The sequence below is a fragment of the Uranotaenia lowii genome, chromosome 2 (assembly GCF_029784155.1).
Source record: "Uranotaenia lowii strain MFRU-FL chromosome 2, ASM2978415v1, whole genome shotgun sequence".
Classification (NCBI taxonomy): Eukaryota; Metazoa; Arthropoda; class Insecta; order Diptera; family Culicidae; genus Uranotaenia; species Uranotaenia lowii.
The window spans coordinates 351,653,239-351,671,516 of NC_073692.1; the positions used below are offsets into that span (position 1 = coordinate 351,653,239).

General features: G+C 36.2%; 1 protein-coding gene and 1 long non-coding RNA gene across 3 annotated transcripts in view; one reads left to right on the forward strand and one right to left on the reverse strand.

Moving 5' to 3' along the window:
- The first annotated feature begins 10,139 nt into the window (after positions 1 to 10,139).
- The window catches only part of LOC129746555 (uncharacterized), a 102,829-nt gene continuing 94,690 nt past the window's right edge, over positions 10,140 to 18,278 (forward strand). For both annotated transcript variants that reach the window (XR_008737316.1, XR_008737317.1), the window contains exons 1-3: positions 10,140 to 10,228; positions 10,505 to 10,867; positions 11,181 to 11,553. This is a non-coding gene — a long non-coding RNA (uncharacterized LOC129746555). The remainder of the gene's footprint in view (positions 10,229 to 10,504; positions 10,868 to 11,180; positions 11,554 to 18,278) is intronic.
- LOC129746554 (tyrosine-protein kinase-like otk) overlaps positions 11,927 to 18,278 on the reverse strand; it is a 215,391-nt gene continuing 209,039 nt past the window's right edge. Inside the window, exon 12 of the mRNA XM_055740249.1 lies at positions 11,927 to 14,142. Within this exon, the coding sequence (XP_055596224.1) occupies positions 14,023 to 14,142 (120 nt within the window). The 3' untranslated portion in view covers positions 11,927 to 14,022. The remainder of the gene's footprint in view (positions 14,143 to 18,278) is intronic.

Sequence of the window (18,278 nt, forward strand, 5' to 3'; positions counted from 1 at the left end):
ACAAACACAGTACCAAAACAAACTAATGTTGGATCCAGGGTGCCTACAGCTACGGGCGGATGTATATTGAGGAAAAGTAGGCAAGGGGTACCAAAAGTTTCTCATTGGTGGGGGGTGGAGACGGAGCGCTTTTTGACAGCCAATTGTTCGCATACCATGCATGTCTACGATTACGATTGCCTGTCACAAGATAGACGATTCCGTGCATTGGTATAAGAACACACCCGAAGCTTTACACGCCCTGGTTGGATCGGTAACTAATACCATAAACCCATTGGGCTAGTAGCTTCTAACGAAGACTAACTTTAAATAAGCTTGTTTTTTTTTATTGATATTAGGATTTTCTAAATTATAGTGTTACAACCGTTCAACAAGTGTGAAAATTCTTTTACAAACAACATTTTTGGATGTTTTTTTCAAGACTAAATTTAATAATATCAGTTAAATAAAAAAAAGTACAGTTGGAATTTCCTTTCAGAAGTGAACATGTTTTCGAAAAATATTTTAACTATTCATTTTTTTTTTATACTTTAAGATTAGGAAAAATAACATTGGAATAAAATAATACATCTAATCACATGTGTTACTCCTCGTATTGATAGAATATGAAAAAAAAAAAACATTATAGCATAAATTTAATTGTAGTTTTTGAGGGTAAATTTTAAAATACTTTACTCAACGGATACCACAAAAATTGTTTTTAATAGTTTTAAAATAAGTATGTTTAAGGTTTTTATGGCTACATCTCAAGACCTCAGCTGGATGTACCTACAATGCTATAGTTTCGATTGTTGCCCTTTGAACAAACTTATCACAAAATTATCCGTATTATTAGATTTTGTTATGTTAGTTATGGTTGTTACGATTAAAAAATTGGCCGATCTGCTAGAAATTTTTATTGACTAGTTTTAATTGTATTTTAGATTTAGAGACAAGGCTTTTTCGTTAAAAATATATTAGCTTTTCCTTGAAAATATCTATGTTACCTTGATACTACGATGACGACCCCCTCCCCCTCCCCTCCCCTGTTAATTTGGTTTATACTGGACTAAAAAGTTAAAGATATTGGGTAGAGTCTCCTAAAGAGAAAATTTCTTTTGTTATGTTAAAATTTTAAATGATACCTAGTTTTGGTTTTATTGAAAAATCAACACAAATCAACCCGCGTCACGACTAAATTGTTTGTCTTTTTTCAATTACATCAAATTTTTGACTCTTTGATCAACTTTTTTTTTATTGCAGAAAATAGAACACCAAATCATGCTATCATTTTGATCTCACTTTTCTGCTAAATCGTAATAAATGAGACCTAAATGATGCCTTGTTTTGTTATCTTAAAAAAATTAAACCAAATTGTGCTTTCGTTTTGGTCTCTATGCCTTATTTAGGTATTGGTTTGGCATCATCTTTCGACATATTGATGCTTCAATGAAACCTAATTTTGACATCGGGAAAAATGCGATACAAAATTATGCTATCAATTTGCCATTGATAGCTCATTTTGGTTACTGTTTGCTATCGATTCAGGCTTCAAAGTCTGCTCGGGTAAACCTGAAGAAGGCAACCCATTTTCAACCACCTCTGAGAACGATAAACAACGAGTCTGTGGCGCAGAATCAGCCCAGGTAACATTAAAATCACTTCGGGTATTACCCAGCCGTGATTCCAATGTAGGCCGAGGCTGACCGCGAACAGGCAGGTTGTTTGCCGGCCCGACGTGTGAAGACGAAAAAGAGGAAGGAGGAGAAGAAACTTTTCTGGAAACTTTGGGATTTTTCCTAGAAGCAATAATTTTTGCCCTGATGGGACAGTCTAGCGAATTCGAGGAATGATTACCTGCGCAATTTGCACACTTAAAAAATTCTGTTTTTAGCTTATCACCACCAAAAAGGCATTTAGATTTTTCATGATCGAATGAGCCGCAAAACATGCATCTGGCATTCATTCTACAATTTTTAGTGCCATGACAAAAAGCTTGACAACGACGACATTGCGTAATATTTTGAAGAAAATTGGTAGAAGATTTACGAAAAGGTTCGAATTTGACTCGACAATGAAACATAAGACGAGCCTTTTCAAGAATTTGCAAATTATTAACCTGATCCTTTTTAAAATGGATCAAATAAAGTTCAGGAGCAAAACCAACACTACTGGTATTATTCGTGTTGGTTCTTTTCCTCATTTGAATTACTTGAATTGGAGAAAAACCTAACAAAGAATTTAATTCAGCTGTCCCGAGCAGACTTTTATGGCAAAATTATACCTAATTTTGCTATCATGCCATGAAAGTAAAATGAGGTATCATTATGCCCGAATAAAGGTGGTACAATGCCAAAATTTGGGTCTCACTTTTCATATATGGATACCCCGATTATCCCAAGTGTAGGTTTCACTGAAACCTTAATGATGCCTCGTTTGGCCAACGTTTTAAAACGAATTTTGAGGGCATAATGATGCCAATTTTTGCTTTTATCTAGAACCATAATTTGGCATCGTTGTGCCCTCAAAATTCTATTGAAAAGGATGGCTAAACGAGGTATCAAAAAACGTTCAGTGAAACCAAAATTTGGCAGAACTGTGCTATCCATGTATAGAAAATGAGAGATAAATTTTTGGCATTAAACCCCTTTTATTCAGTCAAAATGATTTCAAATTTTGCTAACAAGGCATGATAGCAAAATTTCCAATAATTTTATCCTTAAATTCTGCTCAGGTATGACAACTGATACAAAAAAAATCTAATAAGAATCTCATAGCGTTAACGCCTTTGGGTAGGCATCGAATTGATCAAAGAGTATAACAGTTCGACCAAATCATAAAATCTAAAGTTCAGTATAATTTGTTTTCAACATTAGTATAACATTATTATCAAATTTAAATTTATTTTTTGGCAGTCTGTTATAAGTTACGGAATTTCTATTTTTTTAGTTTTCTAACTCACTTAAGCTTTTGTATTGACATTTTAAATAATGAATAACTAATTTACAAACATACTTTCATAATATTCCTTCCATTGAAATATTTTTTCTCTTGTAAAACTTTGTGAATTGTTTTCCTGTTAAAATACTTCCAATTTTTGTTCAGCGTAACGGATCCAATCGAAATCGAGTAGTTCATGTTTGATGAATACCAAAAATGATATTTAATTTTAAAGAGTATCTATGTATTTTAGATTGCAAATAATATGTTAAAAATCGTTCTTGAAAATATAATAAAATATAATATTTAAATATTTTTTTCTTTGAGCTATCATATTATTCAGTCTGTTTGGGCATTTATGCTGATTAATAATATTGCAAAAACCTATGAATCCGTAAAAACGGCTTTGAAAACTTGCTATGCATATGTTTCAAATGGAAACGCATAACAATACAAAAATATTTTGGTATTTTTCTTACATTTCACAAATTGACCTTAAAATTTTAATCAAATCCAAATGTATAAATTATGTAAAATTAAAGCTAGCTAAATAAGAAATTTGAAAATCTTTTGTATATATTTCGCATCGTACAATCATAAATTGGCTTTTATGAAGTTATTTTTTTGGAATTTTGATAATAGTTTTGACAGAGGTTTATATTTTTGAATTGTTCATATTTTGCCAATAAGTTATTAAAGACTTCTTGATAAGTATTTGAGATGTTATTTAGACAATGTGCAATATTAACGTATTGCATAGGGATGAATCATCCCAGAGGTTGAAAATCCCTTATAAAAATATGAAAAACGTAGTTTAAAAATCGCCTTTAATTATACAACTCATTTTACATATTTTATTCAATTCATACAAACTATGAAAAAAAATGTGAACGCATAGACGAAACCGCCTTTTCTTTTGCAACATAAATGTACACAGCAAAAAAATATTAAATTTACAGGGAACATGGAATCTAGTTCCCAATACGATGTAAAATTCTGAAACAGAAGTTGAAATCAATCTAAATTCATATGTTAAAACATACCAATTCATAGACATTGCCATGGATTTATATTTTAGTGTTGTAGAACTGAGTTTCATGACTCGCGATGTAAAATTATTAGTCAGATACAAAAAATTCACATCGTGGCGATGTAACCTGAGCTTGCCCAAATTTAAAAAAAAACCTTCGAATGTTTATTCTGATTTTACGGTTCTAAGCTCAAATTGAAAGCAACATCATAAGAACAACCAAAATGTCGAAATTCCGAGATGGACTTTTTAGAAATCACCAAAATTCAAACGGACGTTAATATTTTCTGATGAAATCTTCATTCAGTGAATCAAAGGTGAAAATTTAACGATCATTTGCAGAGCTGTATTTCTCCCAATCGAGCACTAAATTCAAATTCTCAGAAATGTATCATAATAAGAATTCTTGCGCAAGCTCAAAATATGCAAAAGAAGCAGTTTTGGAACTAGAATAGTGCCCGGAAATGAAGATCTTGCTTCAGCAGGGTAAGTGTTTTAATGATTCCGTTTTGCCTTAAATAGATATCTATTTTATCTCTTTTTATAGCATTGGCATGAATAGAATACTTTACGTGTTTTTAAAGTAAGATTATGGAATGCAATTTATGGAATGCAATTTATTTATGAAATGCAATTTATACAGAAACTGGTTTCATGAAAAATATCAGCATCAACTACGGTAAGTTCGGGTTACATCGCTTGTGTAAAAATAATTGACATAAGATTATTTAGAAAAAAAGAACAGTCTGACAGCAATTGATGATTTACATTTGTAAAGAATTGAGGACATACCTGAATGAAAAATCAGTAGACCAATAAGTGGTAGTTGGATATTGTGCAGGTCTGTCCAATGCCCTTGGAGAAAGGAGATCAGCGCACTTCACCTTAACATTCGCTGACCGCCGTGACTTGCCGGCCCGAACACACTGACAGGAGAACTCCGTGCTTCTCGCATATTATGAACCAGTCACACAAATGTGGTTGGAGTTAATGCAGCCAAAACTGCAATTTTGCACACAATTCTTCTTCTCCTTCTTCAAAACAGGTTGAATAAACGAGGAAATGCAGCTCAAATCCAACATGAATCCAATGAAAACAAAGAAATCATGCGTGAAATCCAAAACCTCCACCAGTAGCAGGAGTCGTAACAGGTTGCCTCAAAATGTCCGCCCTTCATGAATGAGCTGCAAGCCCTAAGGCGACGGAAGGGCCAACTGGAAGGTAATGTAGGAGCTCTGCAGGACTCTCGGCGGCAGCTGATGGGCCAACTTGATTGTCTAATGCGGGTGCTAAAGAATTACCAAACCGAGGGCTTTGGGCTCTACGCTGGCTCCACGCTAAATTCTAGTACTCGGTCCGGTAAAAGTCCGCCATTTCCACAAGGTCCGCAAATTCCCAATCAACTACGGGAGCCCGCATTACCTCAAAATGTGCCACGCCATCCTCAGCAGAGCATTCTCCAACAATCTCCAGCAGGACCTTTTTATGAGCAGCCATCGACAAGAAATAGGAAACAGGAATCTCCGGGTATGGGCCACCCGCATCCGATGGACATGCGGGGATCTATTCCATCCAGCCGTTAAATATTCGCGAAAACAATGAGAAAAAGGCACATATACAACTAACTAACGAAATCAGGAGTTTTAAAAACCGCGGATGGTATATTACGGGAAAAAACTGATGACTGGCTAAAACTACCAGAACATTTGTGGCCAATCCCAAACGAAAACTGCCTGAACCGTGTGTAGTTTTTACTGGTTTTGTTTTGATGCGTTATCCGAGTTTTTTGTCGTTTCTCTATTTCTGCTGTTTCTCTACTACGCTCAGTGGTGCCAATATTTTTCTTGTTTAAAAAAAATAGTACCGCTTCGATAAGAGTTTTAACTGATGTTTATTTGTGAAAACTAATTATTAAGTTCATATGCAGAAGTTAGTTAAATTTAAATCACATATAGAATAAATCGATTCACTTTAATTTTAATCAGTTCACTCATTTTGGTTACATGACTGACACTCTAACAAATTTTACTTTATCTTGAATTCCTAACAAACTTTATTCTTAAGCAACATTTTTAAAATATGGTATTTTTTTGATATTACTGTTGGTTTCTATATAAATCAGGTTGGGTTCCTAAACATAAAACAAATACTGTATATTTAAATCATTTGGCACCACTGTTCGTTGGACATCAGAATTCAACTAAAAACAAAACAGACAAAACATCGATTTCGTGATCTTTGGTCGTTGCAATTGCAGTTTTTGCGAAACTTGTGAAAACTGGAATCCTTCTTTATCGTGAACAAATCTTCAATCCAGGGGAATTGGCAGCTGTGGGAAGAAGATTAATGAAAACTGAGGATGTCTTTGAAGCTGTTTTTTATAGTTCATGTGCTAGTGCTTACAACTGCAATGTACGATTTTCAATGATTTGCATCGGTCTTGTTGGATAGGGCTTAAAATGATTAACAGTTGAATATGGTTCTATCGAGCTCGGTCCATTGCGGAGTTTTTTATGGTCATCTTCAATAATTGAAGTTGAAATTAATCCTCAATTTAACTAATTTTTTTTTTTAATTTTTAATTGACGTTTGGGTTGCTAATATTTTTATTTTATTATTTTCATGGAAGTTTGATATTTCTGTTGAATGAATTCAACACCAAAAAAAACAAAGTTTAAGCGTTCGCTGGTTTGTAAAAATACTAAATATCTTTGATTTTTATCTTTTTACGTGATATTTCCAAATAAATTACGTTATACAATAAGTGAAATACGACTTTCTAATTCAATGAATAAAAAGGATCATCAAGCATCAATACAAATCAAGTATTTACACAGGAAGATAACACAAAACTATAAATTTAACAATTAAATTGTAGATATTGCACAAAACGTAACACGACACGTTATCAAACAGAAATATAATAAATTTGTTGAATTTCCAATTTCGGTATTTACAGTTTTAATTGTTCGTGGTCCTAGATGTGTTTATTAGGAATGTATATTTTATTATTCATTTCAATGTACGTGCTTTCCCGAATACATGTGATGAGCGCCAAGTTTGGGATTTTTATCGTTTTCCTAGGTTAGTAGGGGAGAGGGCCAAAACAGTCACAGCGAAGAGAGGAGGTTTCTAAATGTGGGTGCAATTTCCTATTTCAAAAAAATGATACCTTAATGATGCCTAATTTTGGAATGACACAAAAATCAGCAATCAAATGTGCTCACAATACGCCTAATTTTATGTTTGCTTTAGGTTCGATTTAATTTTGAATATCAAAGTAAATATGATTTTTCATCACACAAAATTTAGTATCGAATCATGCTATCATTTTGATCTAACTTTTCTGTTCTATCGTAATAAACGAAACCTTAATGATGCCATTTTTTGTTATCTTGGAAAAAACAAAACCAAAAAGTGCTTTCATTTGGGTCTCAATGCCTTATTTAGGTATAGGTTTGGCATCAAATTTCGACATGTTGATGCTTCAATGAAACCTAATTTTGGCATATGGAAAAACAGGATACTTAATTATGCTATCATTTTGGCATTGATAGCTCATTTTGGTTACTGTTTGCTATCGATTTAGGCATCAAAGTCTGCTCGGGGTGATCTCATCCGGTGTCTGATCGCCAGTGAGACCACGAAGTACAACTTTAAATGGACGATCACTTCTAGTGTCGTACGTAAAAAATTGGTGTTTTTTATTATTCAAATAATTTAAAACCTTTTGAAAATCATTAAAAGATTCCGCCAATATACGAGCAGTTCCCCTTCGACCGATCTGAAAAGAAATCTTCACATCCTTGACGGAAGTGACGATTTCTTTTCGAAAGGCATTGAAGTCGGGAATCGTGACCGTTATTGGTGGAATCTTTTCGTTTTTAAGAGTATAAGAAGAAGAAGGTTTCTTAGTACTCTTATCAGAATTAAATATGAATATTTCCTCATCACCGATGTTATGAAGGACATCGAATGAATTGGAAATTTCAACTTTTTTGGGCGATGGACCTGAATTAGGTTCGGCAATCCGTTTTCTACCGGCCCTTGAGCCGGCCGATGACTTCCCCATGCTGGAAAGAAAAGAGAAAATATGAATAAAAGAAAATGAAAATAATTTTAGCACTGAAAAGTGCTGATTGAAAAACAGGTAAGCAAAAAATAAATAATGTAAAAATGTTCCTGCAGGTACACAGCAACGATACGATGCTCCGGCGTACGTGTTGACGGCTCAAGGTACAGATGGAAGTGAGTTATATCCGGTTAATAACTGCTGGATGAGACGTTCATGGCAGTGGATTCGCCAGCAGAGTCACTTAAGATTATTACGATTAGGATACTTTGTTCTCGAGAAGTTATTACTGAACATACAAATAATCCATTATGCTTTCAAGGCCCCACCGCCAAAGGTTTGTTTTTAGAAGAGCGCGCCAAGCAGCAAAAAAAAACCTAAAGACAGGTATCATGGCAATAGCTACGTAAATAGATACCCGTCCGTTCAATTCCCTGTTTGATTCCCTAAAGCATCTCCCCGACGCCATGTTGGCAGACTATTTTCCAGTTGTTTCCAAATGTCCTGAAATCAATATTTTTGAGTAAAGTATGACCTTCATTTTGTCATACTCCTAACGTTCAAAATAGAGGGAGTTGCTCAACTGCACTTCAGTTTGTGAGGAATTATGAGTGAGTGCAAACATGCAAATGCATGGATTTACGGTTCCGTGCGATTGTTCGGTATTGGTGGTATAAAAATGTTGGTTTATTTCCAAAGAGAACAAAAAATCTTATCTGGGTTTTGTTGATATGCAAGTTGGTTTCAAATATTTTTATAGTAAAGGATAATAAATGTTGTAAGCGGAATTTTTAACACTTATTCTTCCGTAGTAGCACTTGAGAATGGCTTTTCAAAGACTGTTTCAATAAATTTTCGACGGTCGCCATATTAGAAAAAAACAGCAGTGTAAACACAGCATTCCACTGCTCTTTGATTTAGTTACGCGATTTCCGATTAGCTGTTCTTGTGTAGAAAGTGTAGAGTGCAGTTTCAACTCGTATTTCGGCGTAATTAAGATGCTTTTAGTCACGTGCAAGCTCATGTAATATCATTAGAAGTAGAACCGACCCATTGACCTCAACTTGCGTTATTCACATAGATTGGCAATCACTCGCATAGAGGTTGGCTCATGGTATGTGCATACTAGTTTAAGCGACTTTTTATGGCCGATACATTTTTGATCATAATTTCGAAAACGCTCTTGACCATCTGTTTTAAAAAAGTTCTTTGGCCTTGCTGCAACAGTCTTTTTAGCAAAAAGTTGTGCCTGAGCGACTTAATGTTATGTTTATTAACCCATTTAAAGAGTCCGTGATTGCGAACACAAATAAAAAGTTGTATCTATAGATTGAGAATTCAAAGCGCTATATTTTTATATAAAAAATAGTTTTTTATGGTGGAATTGTGATTAATATGGTATAATTGAAGTTGTGTAGTCACAACGCGCCACTTTTTTTTTGTTCTGGAAATGTGATTGTTTCGTAGCTAACGTTTTCTATAAACAAGAAAACAAGACTTCACTTTTAATTATAATCAGTAAAAAATATTTGTAAAACAGTGTAAACTTTTTGTAAATAAGGCCGGAAAAATGTCAAATTCTTCTTTTGTCACCCCACCCTCTTCGTTTTTTTTCAATAATCCTGAAAGAGGAAATATAAAGTTTGAGGTATTTTATTGAAACATTTGATGAATTCTCTGAAAATTCAAACAGTTTAAAGATAGAAAGTCAAACTGTAGAGGATGGGAATTGAATCACCTAATGTATTCGATTTTTTTTTCAGATTTTCTATCTAAAATACAAATTCTATTCTTTTTTTTGTGCAATGTAGCTTGTATTCAAGTTTATTGTACGCAAGATTTTGTCCAATTTTTTCATATTTATTAAAAATTATTTTTATTATCCCCTTGAACCCCCTCCCCCTCGTGATCATTCAACTCCAAGTGACAAAAAATGATTTGAAATGGTGTGGTCGCCTGGAATGGTTGAGAATACATTTATGGGCTTTTAGTTTAAAGCCCACTTACGAAATGATCTAGTGACCCTGCATATAAGAGAAGCGACATCTGATGCCTTGTAAAATAAAATTTCTGGCCACATCATTGAAAGCTTGGACAAAAACATTCTCTGCACTGTTTTCTGGCTTAATGTTCAAGCTCTAAAGTCAACGCTCAATAAATCAAACAAAACAACATTGAATTTGATGCCCGGTTGATCGCGATAAACGGTATGTATAACTTCAATTTTGTTAGAAATCAGATCGTTTTCTAACAACGAACCACCAGAGCAGTGAAAAAAATTGCTCCTTTTCATAAATTCATATGACGAGCTTTAAAATTTTTTGCTTGAACTACAACAGCAATCACAATACTCTGCTTGGTTGAGATTTCAATTAGAAGCTAAAAACTCTACGACAAAGCTCAGATCGATTGGAATTGACTTTGACAGTACTTTTGTATCGATTGGAATTTTGTGTTTCAGACGTCGCTTCTCTCCCATGTAGGTTAACTGAATGATCTGGAAATTGTCGAAGCTGCTGCAAAAAAACTGGAAAGCTCGTTTGCGCCAGGACCTGACGGAATCCCATCAGCTATTTATTGTCGATGCATCGAAGCAGTATCATCACCTCTGGCTCGAATTTTTAACCGGTCTTTCCAGCAACGGAAATTTCCAGAGATGTGGAAAACTTTGTTTATGTTTCCGATTTTCTAAAATTGGCGAACGTCGGAACGTTAAACAATACCGAGGAATCACTAGCTTGTCCGCAGGTTCCAAGCTGTTCGAGATAATAGTTAGTCAAGCCTTACTACAGGCTTCATTGCAATATATTGCTTCGGAACAACATGGGTTTATGCCTGGAAGATCGGTATGTATGAATCTTGTAGAATACACTTCGTTCTGTTTGAAACAGCTTGAGAATAAGAAGCAAGTTGATGCCATATACACCGACATCAAGGCTGCATTCGATGCCATTGATCATCGAATTCTTCTTGCTAAGCTTGGCATTCATAATAATATGATTGATTGGCTCAAGTCATTTTTAACTGAAAGGTGCATAAGAATTAAAATTGACGATAGCATCTCCTTGCCTTTTATAAACCGATCTGGCGTCCCTCAGGGTAGTAACTTGGAGCCTTTGTTATTTGCATTATTTTTCAACGATTTGATAACCAATTTAGACGATGGAACCAAGTCAATCGAGTGCCAGGTCGACCAAGTCAATCAAGTCAACACAGTAAATCCTTCCAATTTCGTGGTAGCTCTGGGCAACAAGTTGAGAAAGTGGAGTGCTTCCAGTATCTTGGTAGCCAGATAACGCCTGATGATGACCAGAAAAGACATCGAAACCCGGATCAGAAAGGCCCGATTTGCGTTTGCGAGTGACCGGAACATCTGGTAGTCACGCAAGATCTCACTACGAACGAAAATCCGAATCTCCAACTCAAATGTCAAATCCGTATTGTTGTATGAGTTTGAAACTTGGTGCACATATGCGGTAACGACGCGAAAACTACAGCCCTATGCACCGGAGGATCGGCGCGGGAACATTAAGTAAGTAACTGGTATGTGAACGGCTCCTTCTAATGTCAAAGCATATATGTGAACAAATTTTTATGGAAATCAACTGGATTTTTTTTCGAATTTTGACATATTATATGTTGATTTTGTGTGGGGCACTCTTCCACAAAGTAGGAAGATCTTCAAACTTTCATACAAACCATGTTAGACCTTAAAAAACTCTCAGGTACAAAATTTCACGTATTCAGACCACCTGTTTATAAATGAAGGACTCACAAAATAGATTAACGGCACTATACAGCAGGGTTCGAATATGTTACCATCATACTAGTGACACCTACTACAGAAGTGATAACCGATTCGAGAAATATTCGGATTTTTCGGATTAGCAACAGAACCATCTAAATTTTCAATGGAAGCTTTATATTTGTCAATGAAGTTATTTCCATGTAAAGGAGTACATGTCTAATGATTTGTTTTTTTTTTCAATTTCTTCTTAATCATATTCCTCATGGATTGTTTAACTCTTCATGATTCAGTTCACGGGCTCTTCGAACGACATTTTGTGCTGACCTTTCTTCTTTTTTGGTGAAACAAATCCTACCATTTGTTTTCCTAAGCCTTAGTTTTCAGGATAAATGGATTATATTTTTTTCAAGATAAAAAAAATTGCTCGCAAATCATCCGTACGTTTCATTGAAATCAGCTTACAATAATTTGGCGAGACTCAATGGTTCGTTCACGGGTTTGATGGAAGCTATCTCTCCAAGAACTGAATTGTTTTCTCGATGACTAGACAACAAATGTTATGTTTGTGTGTGTGGCTGTTGTGTTAAATTATGTTCCATATGATTCGATGTCAATTTAGAAGAAGTAGAAACCTTTCAGAATTTCATTGTTCTTGCTTATTTGCTATAATGGAAATAAACTGATATGTTACAAGTATGTACACAGGCGATGCTACTTTGTGTGCGTACGCGCAACTGAACTAAACAAAGTTGAAGAAGTTAAAAAAAAACTTCAATGCATATCGCGTCGCGTTAAAGTTAAACTTTTTTTTCATGTAGCGACCCACTACATTCCCCACACCAAAAAGCTCATATGAGCCCCCTGGTAAACTTTACCGCACGAGATTCTTGACTTCTCAGATATGCGCTAACTAATTGTTTATTTTTTCGTCTTACTATTAATGATGTAATGGTTGATTTTAATGAATCTTTTAAATGCAACGTTTCTGGTATGTCGTTTTTCGATCGATTTTTACATTTACAAATTTCTGATACTGATGACATGTTTAATTTGTTTAGAGCTAACAGTACGGTTGATTGGATTATGCTCTAGTTAGATGTAAAGTTGATAGCACTTTGTAAGAATATAGTAGCATTTTGAGAATGTGGTTTGTTTGTGTGAGTTATTAAATTTATCCTTTTGCTTTTTTATGTTCAAGTTTTTTGAGAGAATCTAGAACATGAACTTATAATAAACGTTTCATCAACGATGCATGATCTTCCTGTTTTGATTAGAAGTTAATTTTTGAATGTAACCTTATCTCGAGATAGCACAGAAAGCTTAAGGCAAAATACGGAGTTGATGAGCTGTAGATTGTATAGATTGATAATGTAGATTCATAACTATGATCAATTTGACATAGCCATTTAAGCCATTAGAATGATTGAGTAATAAGGTAAACATATCCTGCAGCATCTTGGCAGTAAATTATCTTGGCTCAGTTTGTGGTACTGATATCAATACGCGTGGATATTACTAGTACTAATGTTTATCAATGAAATGGTGAGTGTATGATAATTGTGATTTGTCAGATTTTATAAGATGTTTTTTCCTTATCTTTCTAACATCTTACTCTAAAGTAGATAAATGCAGATATCGGCAACACTTTCCTTCAGAAAGGAGTAATACTTAATGTTCTGTTGGAAGCAAAAAGCTTTGTATAAATTTCGTTAATATTACGATATCTATTTTGTAAAATTACACTTTAAGAACATGACCATTATCAATATAGTAAGTCTTTAATCGAAATGCTTCCGAAGTTCAGAACTAGTTGATGTGCTTTCATTTAGTACATGTAAATGTACAGCTGGCTCATTTTAGTTCCATGAGCAGATTCTAGCTCTACCAATAAATTCTAATCCTTCCTCTCTAAACACAAACTTATCTGTTTGACTCGATCTTTTCTAATGAATACACAAAAAAAAAATCATCAAAACCTCGTTTCTTGTTTAATACCTCCCCACAACTCTCGTGTAAAACCTCAATAAATACAAGCCTTTCTCAATACATGATCATACATAATGTACACTAAAATACGTTTTCAAAAAATTGAAAAATTAAAAACATGAAAAACACATGTTCGTTGTTTTTTTCTATTCTAGACCTCCGCTATGCTTCTTCGATGCTTTGTAAAATTCTAACTTAACGCTCTGCTACCAATCATATAATTTAAGTGGTACTGTTTTTAGAAGATTTGATTGTTGGGTGTTGGTTTTAAACCGTGGCCAGCTCGATTGGTTCCTTGGGGTACTCGCTCTGCAGACAGTTGCCGATGGCAACCACCAGCTGGCTGAACGAGGGACGTTCCTTTGGGTTCTGGGACCAGCAGGATGCCTGTGGATGAATAAAAACAAATTTGTGTTATTAGACTCGAGTATGAAATTTATCTCACAATCTTCGAAGAATAAATTTATTATAGAATTCAAGTCGAATGGATGTTTGGCCTAATGGTCATTAAGCCGAGTAGACGCTTGGCCAAATGAAATATCGAACCGAATGGATTATGCCAAACGGCCGTTGGTACGAATGGTTGTCAATGGCAGTTTTTGCTTTACTACTTGTTGTATTCTAAGAATACTATTCTTCGATGAATAAAACAAGGAAAATACTGACTAAACGTATTTATTACGTCCTGCTTCTTTCATAGCTATAATACGTTTGATCAAATTTTCATGTTTATTACTGCGCATAACCATGACACCAAGTCATGGCTTTCTCGACTTTTTCTTGATATCTTCCCTATATGGGCACTTTAAGAGCCAGAAAATTTGACTCTTTTATTATCTCTTTCATTGAAAATTGGATTTCGTGCAATGTTTTGCAGTCGCAGTTATCCGTACGAAGGTTGACTGAAAAGAGATTAGCGTGTAGAACTCCGACAGATTTTACACTGATTTGAATGCACGAATGTACAAGTTCGCACAAATGTCGCAGTCATGAGTGCGCAGTCCAATTTAGTGCGCTGCGATTAATAGCACATCAACAAATTGTGACTGTGAAAAGTTCCTCAACCTTCAGTCAAATGAAGCGTCGGAAAAATCATAGTCGCCTTCAGTCCGTCGTCGTCTTTTTGACTGTGACGGGATATTGTTTAGATAAAAAAAACATCCTTAGACGACGCCGAAAAGGGCAAGTTCGTCATTGGTCTTGGCTGAAACAAAATCCGAAATCAACGAACAACGTTTCCGTTTTTGGAGATCAGTCCAGGATAGTACGATGCCGGGACAAAGTCCAATGAAACATCATCTATCACAACCGAAGAGAATTCCCAAGGGACTAGAAGGACACTATCGACCTCGCGGCTTTTCGATCCTTCTTTTATTTGTGCAAAAAATTTGCCTAACATATATAAAAAAATCATAAAATATTTAAAATTTTCAATTGGTAGTATTATTAAAATCCGAATTTTATTTATTTACAACACTGACAAATTGCCCACCAAATAACCCAAATAACCCAAAATTTGCCTAACATATATAAAAACATCATAAAATATTTAAAATTTTCAATTGGTAGTATTATTAAAATCCGAATTTTATTTATTTACAACACTGACAAATTGCCAACCAAATAACCCAAACCAAATACTCAAAGTTTTTCGAATCATACATAAATGCTTTGAGCCGACGCCGTCAACTTGCTTTGACGACCTTTGAAATAACATCCGTCACGTGAACAGATTTTTTTGATAACGTGAACAGAAATCCATGACGATAGTCAAGCTTTTCCAGTCCCTTGAAGCTTGACTAGTAGTCGAATGAGATTTGAAACGTGATAATGAAGAAAAATCAGCAACCATGTCAACTGTGATGTTTGAAAAATGTATGCTCTGCTAAAAAACTATTTTATAAATATTTTGCAACTGGAGAGAGTTATGAAGAGCTTGAAGATTATCGTAAAAGGCTCGGTTGGCTCCGCGCGAATGACAGTGCGATTGGTTCCCGTCATTCTCTTTGCCAGACTATATAAAATTATAGTGTCTATAATCTCCACCTTTGAAAGAGAGCACTCGAAAAGTTATTTTTTCTTTTCTTAAGGAAAACTCGCAAGATCTGTCAAAAATTGGGTGAAATTTTAGCTGCATCCCACTTGCACTGCAGTGCACTGGTGCTAAACCATCACCCAAGCTCGGGAGCGCTTCCATCGCCTATTGGAAAGCCTACGGTTTTGGACTGTACGGTCAGGAGACTGGGAATGGATAGTGGCAGGCAGGATGAATCTACCATCATGGAGTTGCTTCGGGTTCGTCTTCAGTTTTGCTCAGAATTTGGAGCAAGATCCAGAGTTGTTCAAACAGTCTTCTCAAGAAAAGTTCAGCAGGTGTCTTTTCTTCAGGAGCGTTTCGATTCGGTGTTGAATGGTACGTAGACAACTGAATTTGCTTTCCCCCTTAATGAGCTACTTAAGATCCTTTTTCAGTGTGTCAATGAACCTATCAGACTGTTCGTTTGACAGCGGGTGGTGCGGGGCCGTGGTCAAGTGGCAGACTTCGTTTAATTCGCAGAACTGCTTGAACGTTGAGCTTACGATCTGAGAACTGTTGTTTCTTGAAGGATATCCAGTGTTGCGGTGGTTGTTGTACTGCGGGTACGGAATAAATACTTCGGGTCACTTGGAATATGCCTCAACGATAGGTAGGTAGTAGTAGTCACCCACAGGACCAGCGTAGTCACCATGGATGTGTTCCCAGGGCTTCGTTGGAACCGGCCGTGAATCCAGATTGGTTTTCCTTGGGTATTTTTCGGCACAGAAACTGCAACGTCGAACATTGGATTTCTGCTGTACGGACTGGAACAGTGTGTTGAATGGGACTGACCAGAGGTTGAACTGCTCGATCGTTTCGATGTCAAAGACGTTGAGATCCGAGTTGGTTGAAATGAAACTCGGCCCTGCTTAGGGGTGATGTTTGCAAGGAACTCACCGATGATACCGCAATCTCGTCTCTTGATGCGCTTACAGCTACTACTTCCGGCTCATGAGTTGCTGGTTAAGGCTATTTTTTATTGTTTATTGTTTATAAAAAAGACCGTCTGACAAAAGTGTCTTAAGAGTTTACTTAAATCTAGGTCTACCTAAACTTACATTCTGAGTTTTCTAATTAGTGTTTCTTAACTGGTCACTATTATGTTAGATTCGACCAAGCGTTTAAATGTTGCAGTTGAGACATTAAGGTCAAAGAGAGCATAATGGCGTAAGAAGCTTATTTCTTAGCTTCGAAGCTAATTTAGTCGTTGCTGCCAAAGTGTGTATTTCTCGATTCCAGTGAAAGCCAGTCACGATTTCACAGTGCTCTTTCTGGGGCATGAATATTACAGCGGGAGAGAATCCAAGAACAGTCGATTTCGTTTCTGAGAATTTTCGCCACAAATAGTGATTGACCGATGGAATGGCGATACGACAGCTTTGTGCAAAGCGCAACGTTGTGCATAAGGTGGCAGGTTTCGAGGATTATCCCACGGTTACCCCTCCATCACGCAGAGCATAACGAACGAATTTCCGTTGAACCGCTTCAAAACGCGCTATCCATGTAGCTTCAAAAGGCCATCACCAGATTTGCAGTTTCTAATAATGAACGGACCAGGCAGCAGTACAGAGCTCGCAAGCAAACAGGATCTGTAAATTCTTTACTTAGACGTATGATAAATCCCAGCATTCGGTTAGCCTTTTCAAGTGTAGCACAGTAGTGACGCTTAAATGTCATATGACTAACCAAAACTACACCAAGGTCCTTTATTTGATCAACACGATGTAGAAATTCGCCCTGGATATTGTAGTCGTACAAATCGTTTCCCGAACAAACTTGGAGATGATTGTAATGTCCGACGCACAGTCTAGTAGTAACTGGACCGGGAAGTTGTTAATATCCACCTTGATGTATTTCCGTTTCGAGGAGAGGTTCAATTGATTAACCAAAGTGCTATTGAACTTGACGGTGTCCTTGGGGTTTTGGTTGGTCGACCGGCTTGAACGGTTTCTGCCCAGCGGAGAAACAATAACCTTCTCTGTTCCCCTTCTTCTTTCACTTGCTGCAATAACGATGTTGATAAGGACACTCCTTGACGTAGTGTTGGTTTTTACACAACCAGCAGAGTTTTTCGGGACCTTCTTGCTAGCAGGCTTCGAATTGTGGGCGATGCTGTTGACGTACTTGTCGTCTGCACTCCTGCACCAGGTTTTCAGTGTCAGAGTGGTTCCATCACCGGTGTCCGGATGTCTGCATCGCGTGGAGAGAGGAGGCCGTCAAATTGAACGCTTCACAATTTTTGTTGATCGTTCATCACGAACATGATGATTAATACGTCCAAGACGAAGTATATGCTGGCCTGTGGATCCGAGACCGACCGAACCAGCTTGTCCAGTAATAACAAGGTCACGATCGACGGCGACGAGCTGGAGATAGTTGAAGACTTTGTCTATCTCGGCTCACTGGTGACCGCAGACAATGACACCAGCCGTGAGATCCGGCGACG